This window comes from Watersipora subatra, chromosome 3 (genome assembly GCF_963576615.1).
Source record: "Watersipora subatra chromosome 3, tzWatSuba1.1, whole genome shotgun sequence".
In the NCBI taxonomy this organism is placed as follows: Eukaryota; Metazoa; Bryozoa; class Gymnolaemata; order Cheilostomatida; family Watersiporidae; genus Watersipora; species Watersipora subatra.
Window position 1 is genome coordinate 13,339,557 of NC_088710.1, and position 10,343 is coordinate 13,349,899.

Genomic DNA, 10,343 nt, shown 5'->3' on the forward strand with positions numbered 1-10,343 from the left:
ATTTCAGCGATGGTCTGCATGTTGTGATGATAGTTCTATGGTAAATAACTAAGTATGATCTACAGTCATTTCCTTGTGAAACAATTTACAGTCATTGGGTATGAATTGGGTATTTACAGTCCTTGGATATGAATTGGGTATTTACAGTCATTGGGTATGAATTGGGTATTTACAGTCATTGGGTATGAGTGCTCATTTATTGTGTATTGGACTGAGTAGTTTTGAAATAGATTGAAATTTGGGTTTTTAGATATTGGTGAATGTTATCACAGGTTTGTTAGGGTTCTTTTTAAAGAACAAATTTTTTACTACAACACTTACTGTTGAGCGCTGGAAATTTGATAGGTGAAATGCAAGTTATTGATTCCTTATAAAAAAGAGAAGCATTGCACTGTTTTTCTCTCGTTTATAAGAGGTTTTCATGATGCATGTTTTCCATGTTTAGTTAGTAATAACATGGAATGGCTAGATTTCTGGCACCCTCAAGAGAGACTAAAATTAACAAAACAACATTGTTGCAGTTATAAACAATCCAAATGTATTAGCTTCTAGTGTTCTAGTTTAGATTAATGAGGTTTGGCAATGACTTCCAGGTTTTCATGGTGGAGAACATTGTTTCTAGCTGTCAAATCATAGGATTGGTCCGATTGTCCAAGAGAAGTTCATAAGTGTCACATGTCATGGAAAAGCTAGCCGTTGCTGACCTGGGCTGACCTTAAGGCTGCAGATCAATGTTTGATCTAGGGGTGAAAGTTAAGCGTATGAACACTTCTTTTGAATACAAAGCTTTCGATTTATGTTCAGACCATCACTGTTGTCACGGGGTGCCCCCCTCGGAGTGGGGTGCTCTATGGAATACTCCATATGCTGCAAATTGGGTCACACCGGAGCAGGCACCCTATTTGAGAATGAAAAAGTGTAGACACCCCACTGCTCTTTAGGTTATAAGGCAGTTTTTGCTATGAACTCCCAGCTTTCAGTGGGCAGGTTTATTCAGGTACAAATATAAGTTGTAGGCAGTGCCATACAGTGCCATACACCCAACTTTGGAAACTTGTTATTAACAGCTGCTCTCCGAATATTTGACTGATAAAATGTTTTAGTAAAAATCAATGAAGTCAATGAAATATGCTCATATAACTTGAAGATTGTATTTAATTTAGGATACACTTGCAATGCTCAGCTTAAATTTCACTGTTAGACTTGATGAGTGGACCATTTTAGCCAGTTTGAGGGCCGAGTGACGAAATGAACCTCTCAATAAAAGATTAAATGACTCATCGGAGATTCACTCGTCTAATCATAAATTCAATATTTAATCAATAGAATACCTAATCAATAGAATACCTAATCAATAGAATGCCCAATCAATAGAACACATTATCAATAGAATACCTAATCAATAGAATACTTAATCAACACTAGATTATTGATAATAAAATAATAGACATCTTAAGCATTTTGAGATCCGAGTATACAAGTTAGCGAGGAATACCGAAAGATGGAATAAGAATAGAAATGAGCTAATACAAACCTGCTCATTTGACTGAAACAAGTAGATTTTCTATTCTGAATACTTAGGCAATACTTAGGCATAAATTTAACTAATGGACTGGCTACAAACTATCAACATTTGAATCAATCTTTGAGTGATCATGGCAATATTGTGAGTCAGGTAGAAATAGCAGTGTTTTCCGACATGTAGTTTTCCTATAGAAATTAGAAAGCAGACTAAAGTGTACCGACCCACAACATACTGTGTTTACAAAGTGAATTATTGTATTACTAATTGTGTTGAAAACTCCTGTCATTCTCATCGGTTGCCCCCATGTAAGAAAGAGTTCAGTCATTTTGTGGATCACCCTAGATCTGGTGTTAGAGGTCTCTTCCTCCCCATATTCCTCCGCTGCGTGTAACGACTATCCTAACTTTGTAATAGGGACACAGTCCTCTAGTATATTTCGTGCCCATACAACAGCTTTTAAAATATTTTATAGTTTGAACCAATAAATAACCTGGGTGTTGTTCTTATACAAGCATGAATATTTGCTCACAGGTGAGTCATCACCCTCCCACGTGTGCCATGCATGCCACTGGCAATAGTGGTTGGATGCTAGAGCAGGAATTTACCATGTCTAGCAAGTTTAGAGGAAAGTATCTGCAGATTATACCACTAGGTGAGTGACCTCTGGACTTTATAATCTTGACAGCTAGGTGAGCTGACTGCTCGATGGACTGTTGAACTGAATGCAAGCGATTCACCCCATACATGTATTTGCTAGGTGGTATAATATTATTGCATACACGCTTTACGAACCAGTGAAACTTGGTTACTCATTCTAGGATTTTACACGCTCTTTACTGTTTGCTTGTTTTTGTGTATTATTATTTCTATTATTATTATTATTTCTATTCGATGAATTATTTCCTGTATCAGAAATTATCTCTACTGTAAAAATTGCGAATTATGATGAAAAAATTATCACATGAAGAGTTATGAAGATATGCTGTCACAAAAATACCAAGGAATTACTGTTACAGTAGTGCTATTTATGTTAAATTGTATAAGAATTATGTGATATAAAGATGAAATCTGTGTCTATAACATTGAACTGCCAACATCTATGTTACATGTAATTCATTTCTAGGTCTGCTTTGTGTGTTAAAATCTTCGCATATTGAAGCAAGTATTCTGTACACTGCAATTTGCGATAACTCCTTAATAAATACTCCAGGTGATTGCATGTAGGATTAAAACAAATGTATTTTATAAAAATAAATTATATGTTAAACACTGAATAACGTAATGAGGTTGTTTTTATTTCGCTATTTACGAGCATGACTAAGTGCATATATGCGACAATGCAGTTTCAGAAGGAAAGGTTATGATAGAGATACATGTATATGGTGTAACCATAGAGTTATGTGTTAGATAATTCTATGGGGGTAACTCACTCTAATTTAGACCAACTGAAGTTGAGACTAACTTCGTTTTCATAAACGGATAGCTTTTATTGTTTGTATACTTTTTATGTTTTGTCTTAATTTTCATTAGCTTTTTCACCTTTTTTACTCCATTGTTTTGCAAAATCTACTTCAAGTGGATAATCATATATTAGCTAAGATTTTGCGTCATAAAATAACAAATTCCTATATGGGGGTAGGTAGGTAAGTAATAGTAAGTAGAGGATTGACGGTAAGTCTTGAGAAGACGGCTGTTTTTACATGCATGTAAGTTCACTCGTTTTGATCACTCTTCACATGTTCTTTTAACGGTATTTATGATCAATCCGTGTACAGTAGACTCTCATACAACATAAGTAATCTATTCCAAGAATGTTTACGTTATAGGGATTTTACGTTATACAAACAGTAAAGTACATATAAATTGCTTAATTCGTTCCAAGATCTTTCCGGTCCCACCCTTTTGGTTATACAAAGAAAACTAGACTTGACTTTTTAATGTGTTGGCTGTATCATAACTGTAATATTATTAGCTCGCATCGACAACTTGTCTCCTTTTCTGATCAAGTTCACTGGTTTTATAGACAATGATTGCGGTAATTTTACAATAAGTCGATGGGGAACGCACATATTTGGCGTCCATTTACAACGATTTGTTCATTTTTTCTAAAGAACGAAGTCTATTCTGGAAAGTAAAACTAATAACAAATATTTGATGTCTGCAATAAAGCAAAACAAAAATATATTTTACTATGAAAAGAGCAGTGTCTACCAGTTCGTCGTCTATCTGTATCCAGAGGTCAAGATTAGGATAAAAAATAACTTTTGGCGATGCTCCAAACTCGTGACATTTAAATTGGTCGACCGACGCTGTTACACCTGCACCAATCGATTGCCTCTAAGTATTTATTAACAGTTGCACAGCTACCTATCCATCAGTTTCTTTGACGTCATCAAGTCGTTTGCACATGCGCTCGTTCACAAAAAAGCCGCCATATTTGTAGAAAATGATCGTTATTCTTTTATTTAATAGTACTTTTTGGTGTTGTTTTGATACCATTATAAAAAAATTGCAAACAAAAGCATCGTTTTCAAAAGATCATTGCAAAAGCTTCATGTTTTCAACGATAAAATTGTCTATAAAGATGGCCGACAACGATAAAATGACGTCACAAAAAAAACGAAGGATTATCTGTTTTGTTGACACATCTGACGATATATCGAGACGAAATAGACTGTCATAGAAGTTGTATATTTAATAGATATAATGCTATACGAGTTTTTCTCACAAGTGTGGGGAGATATGTTACCATTTAAATCGAATTTGAGAAGTTGCCTATACTTGATATGTGGGGGCAACTTTATGTTATATGGAATTTTTTACGTAGTATGAAGCAAAAACTCTCTGGAGTTTATGTTATAAGAGGTATACGTTATAGGAGCATCTACTGTATCTTGTAAAGTTATTAATAGCGTGCTGTATAAAGCTTTGTTCACTAGCTCACTCATTACTAGTCAGTGAGAGTTGTTTTTCCTTGGCAGAGAATTTGGTTCAGTGCGTGCACAACTCCAATATCTTAATCGCAATCGTTTTATAGTGTGGCTTCAAAAGCTACGAGATGTTATGCATGATCTGAATTATGAATGGAAACTGTGATTAGGTGTTGTGAATGTGGCGATGTGTCATTTCATGGTCACAAAATCTTGAAAGAGAAATGTAATATTTTTCAGCTATAATTAATCACGATTTACTGTGGAGTTACGTTTAAACTGTAAGAGCGTGTTTTCAGGAATTGCTCATTGCAAGTTTGAAGGCAGTGGCAACCATTACACGTGGAGGAAGGTGACTACAACTGTACACAACATAATAGTTGGGAAATGGTGGGTTGACAACCACGGTGAGATGGACATAATTAATCACAAAACTGGTGACAAATGTCATTTGAAGTTCTCTGCGTACAGCTATTTCTCTAGGGACATTCCTCGAAAGGTGAGGGTCGTTGATAGCGCTGCATGTGTTTGTGTAATGCATATGGACTGTGTGCCACGAATTTACTATTTAGAAGTGAGTGATGTCTTACCCAGTCGTTAAAGCACGTCAATTATATCAGTACTTTTATCATATATTTCAGTACTTTAGACTCTTGGCTTTCGAATGAGCCTATATTCAATACTCAAAGAATAATAGAACTATGAAAAACATGGTGTCAAAAGTATGTTCTGCAATAAAAAAACACTTGGTTGTGGTTCCCACAATGTGATGTCATAATTAGCGTTTAGCCTTAGGTCATCGTTCTTTTTCGCTGCCATCGAGGCTGCGCTTTTCTGTGACAATCGGTGATCTTAAACCCAGAGAGCGTTAGTAATAAACTAGGGTTCTAGATAATCAACAATGCCCGGGGGATCGTGCTAACGCCCGACCAATACAGACACATGTTTTGGGTTAATAGATTTCGGGTGATTGTTAGCGTTTGCTTTATTCATTCTTTCGTTCATTTTAAACATTTATAGTAATTATTATCACTTGTGGAATAAGTTGTTGAAGTAATTGCTGTTGTAGTAGTATTATTATCTGAAGAATTCGTATCACTTTCCATGTTGCTTTCTAAATATGATTATGCTTCAATAAATATTTCTAAGTTTGGTGATCCAAGTTCAATTGGAAAGTTCCATTCAATTCAATCACTTCCTATCCAGATATTGAGTCATTGATCAACAAACTCATTCACTATATAATTATAATCTACTTTGTCAAGTAGAGCATGATGAGCATGCATGAGAAGAAGATTGTTCATTCTTGATTGTGACATAGTACTCCTCATAGCTGTTAAGATAGTCAGGATTGAGGTGATAAATTAAATAACAATTTATTATAAATTATTTATAAAATAGAAATAATTATTTATTGAATTCATGTTATGATCATTCTGTTGTTTTGTTCAGGACAATGACATTGTTCAATGATCATCTATCAAATGTCCGGGGACTCGTGCAAAGAATAAAACTGGAAAAAAAGTAAAGTGAATTTAGAAAGAATAAAAATTAAATTTTCAACAAATAAATAAAAAATCTCACTATACTATCATGGTTGATATACAGGCCGTCTGCACGCTCACATGATACTTAATTGTAGTTTCACCTAAAAAAGTTTGTGATAGGTTGAGTAAATTGTTTCGATTTTGAAGGAACTTTAGTTTTTTTTACTGCTGACAGGATTCTTGCTAGTGGCCATTTTGTTTGCTGACTGACAGTGACTGGCCAATTCCTGCTACAGCAGCAATGATTCCAATGCTGTAGCAATTCCAATTGCTACAGCAGCCATGATTCAATGCTGTAGCCATTTCTGCTACAGCAGCATTTACTACCATCCTATTTTCAAGAGGAGATCGTTGAAATTCTTGTGCTTCGCGAGGCTCCCATGGAGACATGAACACAGTGAAGTCGGTGATAACATGGAAAAGTTTCGAAATCTAATATACATGTATATGAGTTTTGGTGCCATAAAATGACTTCCGCCATGCACACTATGCCGATTTCGCAATTTCCGAGATTTTGACAGAAAAAAAGTGCTCCGGATAGTTTCGGAGTCTCCTAATAGGACAATACAGTACTGCATCGTGTCCATGCGCAATTTTGGTGTCCAATATTCTTATTCTGCACGTCACAAAACTGTCTGGTTGTTTTTACTTAATTCATTTTATATATTACTCCTGTTTGATTTGCTATGTAGATTAGTAGATTTACAATGTACAGCTTTTAGAATTTCCTAATGAAGCAAAAAGTTATCACACAATTTCAAGTACAAGCACAAAGCAAACAAAATGTTTCTTTGATTTCCAAAATAGATCATTTAGACCTTTGCTATTGTAGTAGCAGGTACCTATATCCTGATGTATATATATATATATATCATGATTGGCTGGCTGAGAGATGTTTTACGGGACACTTTTTTAGCTATGTAATATTTATAGGTCACTGGTGTGGTGACGGACAAATCAGGAGCTGCAAGATGGGTGGTGAGAGGCACTTGGGATGAGTACATGGAAGGAGCCAAGGTGCTCAGCACATCACAGCATGGAAGCAAACCGGTATTTGAAACGGGAGAATACAAAACTTTATGGAAGCGAAAAATGCCACCGTAAGTTCCCACAAATCATGTCAACTATCGACCTTGAGCCTGTTGTTGCTGCCCGTGGGTTAGAAGTGATTCTACATGAAATTGAATCAGTTGAAGTTCAAGGAAAACTTGTTTTGTGTGTGATGTTTTGCGATTGTAAAGGATACGAAAATAAACGAAACCTGTTTTACTGAGTTGTGACTAGCCTACCGAAACATTAGCATGTGTGAGTTAATTCCGAATTAACTGGTAAATGAGATAAAAATAAATAATTTGTAGGCATGAATGCGGAACAACTAAGAATAAATATAAAATTGACATAGTGAGTATTTATGTGATGGTAAATGAGTCACTAAACACTAACCTTTGCGTGTTTACCCATTCAATTGCAGAGCATATCTTGAAAAGTGTTACAACTTAACCTTGCTCGGTGTTGAAATGAATGAGGAGGAAGAAGGTGTTGCGCCAACGGATTGTCGGCTGCGACCCGACCAGCGTCTGATGGAAAATGCTCAATGGGACGAGGCTAATAAGGAAAAGCAGCGTTTAGAAGAAAAACAGCGAGCAGCCAGGAGGTCACGTGAACGAGAGGCTGAGCTCGCAACTGCTGAAGGTTAGTAGTCACCTGCGTCTGCGCTCGGTGTGTTACAACATTTTGTTAATAAGAAAAATGTGTGTAAGTGTAGACGTGAAAACATTTGTGCAAATACTACGAGTAAGTGGTGAAAAAACCATTTGATACTTATTTCGTTTTACAATGTGAGAGCTACTTACTGCTCTAAAAGGGTGACACTTACTGAGGGAGCTAAAACCCTTTTACTCATGTAGTGGCACATGGCAACAAGTGCCCAAGTGTTCTGTATAACGATGGTAGTTTTTAAACAAAAATAGTTTGTACTTATCTAGGGCTGTTTTGGTGATTGCAGTGATATAAAGAGCTTATCTAAACCGTGGTTTGTATATTTCACTTTGTTTTGGTTTAAACTAATATCTATTTTTAGTCATCATGTAAACTGGTCTTGTTTGCTAGATAGAGACGCATAGTCTACCAAATTAAAGTTATATATGTAGTTATATAGGTAAACACATAATTACAATAAATTAAAGTTTATAGTTAATATTATACTAAATGCTAAAATGCGCAAGAACTTTTCAGTTTCGCTGATTTTCGCTTCACTCACGAATTATCAAGCATTTGCAAGACACAAAGAATGCTGAGCTGAGAGGGAGAGTGAGCATCATATCACTTGTGAGCGTTGTTGACGGGGTTTCGGCAAATAGCATATCGGCATCTTTGTGATTCCGATGTATTCAGCAGCATTGAATTTCAAGAGACATTTTGTTGATGTCGTATAACAAAAAAATGCCATAACGAGGGACGGAAAAACATCAAGTAAAGCAAAAACATAGTAAGGCAAAAAGACAGTAAAACAGGGACATGGTAACCCGGGAGTGCACTGTAATATGCATTATATGTACATGTATATTAGTTGTTTGACAGTATGTAACTTTACTTACAACACCTCTGAACTGTTGCAGATGGCAAATGATACAATAGTCATTCTGTTTTCTTAGAGATTTTTGACAAGGCATTTTTTTGACATTTTTATCATGAAAACGGCACACCATTTTTAAGCACCTAGTGCTAGGTGCCATAGCATTTTATGCGACTTAATCAAGATGCCAAACAGCTTAAATCAAACAGATTATGATTTATTTTTTATTGTTATTTTAATAGAAGGTAAACATTGTTGTAGGTGAGAACTTTCCGGAGTATCAGCCAGCTTGGTTTAAAAAGGCAAAGGATCCCATCACAGGCAACTTGATACACCTTTTCACCAATGAGTATTGGCCATGCAAAGAGCAAGGCAATTTTTCTCGTTGTCCCGATATCTATTGAAGTTACCATCTTTGCTGTAACATACAGGAATATTCATTTGTCATCTCTTGTTGGGTATTTTCTGCGTGGCCGGTGCCTCGTGTCTGTTCACTCTGGTGCTATTGTTGCCTTCGTATCATTTTCACAACTTTTTCAATTCTCAGAATTCTGGCAGCGCTAAGTCGGGAATATAATATAGTCACTGATTACATGTATATTTTGATTATAATTTGCTGCCAAACAGTTGGACGCGAGTATGTTTCAGTCTCTGGTGCTGTGTCGTATTTGATAGCGCAGTAAGTCTGTTTCTATGTCTTTCTTATATTGCTCTACAAAGACTTCCACTCGTTAGATGTCTTTGTCAAGCCAATGCTTTATTATCTTATATCTAGTAGCTTCTTGCACTTATTAACTCTGTTACTTCTACTCCAATTTTATTATCATTATAATGAAAATTCACAAATATAAGCATGCTTCCAGTGATAGCTCTTTCTCTCTCTTAACACACTTCCAATAACTGCTGTTAGCTGCACTACGCAGTCGATGAAATCTAAGCTTACAAGAATTTATGTACAATATACATACGATATGTTTAAAAAATGCCATTGGTGTGTAGGGTTGTCCTACCTTTCATCCTTGGCTGCTCTGCTGCTAGCGTGGAGTAGAGTTGAAGTAAATGAGAACGGATCAATAGAACCTTAATCCACAAGCTTTTCACAGCTTGGGGAGGCAAGAGGTCAGCCATATCAAAATCCATGTCCCTATTTGCAGGGCATTATATACATGTATACCATAATTTTATAGCTCCACTCTAGCTGTTAATATTGGCCTGTCAAACTTTCTGGCACTCAAACATATACATGTATATACATATATGCAATTTAAAAATTTGGGATAAAGATACATAAAGTTTTATAATGATTTCAGTGGGCCAAATATAAAATTTACCATCATTCCGTTTCTGTTTAGGGCCTTATGGTAATGGGCAGTACTTCAAATATACCAACTCTTTCTCATCGGCTTATCTTTGAACTCACAAATCTCATTCAAAGACCAAACTCTACCATTTATCTGCTTCTGAGTAGATACTCTAGGATTGGTCTGTTGCATTATTCCTACTACTAGTTGATCCGAGATATTCACTGTAGTAGTATTACGTTTATTGCAAGCAGCAATGTGCAAGTTAAATTGAACTGGTCAGGCAATGCAAGTAAAAGCCTATGTCAAACGCAATGTAAAACAATGACAAAAGTAATACCATGACCAATACAATAATTAAGATACATGTAAATGTATCAATTTATCTGCAAGTACATGTACAGTAAAACAATTTTGGCCAATGAATGTTTTATATTTGGCCATATGACTATATTTGTAATACTA

At 35.7% G+C, this 10,343-nt stretch overlaps 1 protein-coding gene across 1 annotated transcript in view; it reads left to right on the forward strand.

Moving 5' to 3' along the window:
* LOC137391089 (oxysterol-binding protein 1-like) overlaps nucleotides 1-9,437 on the forward strand; it is a 31,980-nt gene extending 22,543 nt beyond the window's left edge. Inside the window, exons 9-13 of the mRNA XM_068077446.1 lie at nucleotides 2,057-2,177; nucleotides 4,755-4,954; nucleotides 6,936-7,102; nucleotides 7,474-7,694; nucleotides 8,839-9,437. Of these exons, the coding sequence (XP_067933547.1) occupies nucleotides 2,057-2,177; nucleotides 4,755-4,954; nucleotides 6,936-7,102; nucleotides 7,474-7,694; nucleotides 8,839-8,981 (852 nt within the window). The 3' untranslated portion in view covers nucleotides 8,982-9,437. The remainder of the gene's footprint in view (nucleotides 1-2,056; nucleotides 2,178-4,754; nucleotides 4,955-6,935; nucleotides 7,103-7,473; nucleotides 7,695-8,838) is intronic.
* Nucleotides 9,438-10,343: the final 906 nt, after the last annotated feature.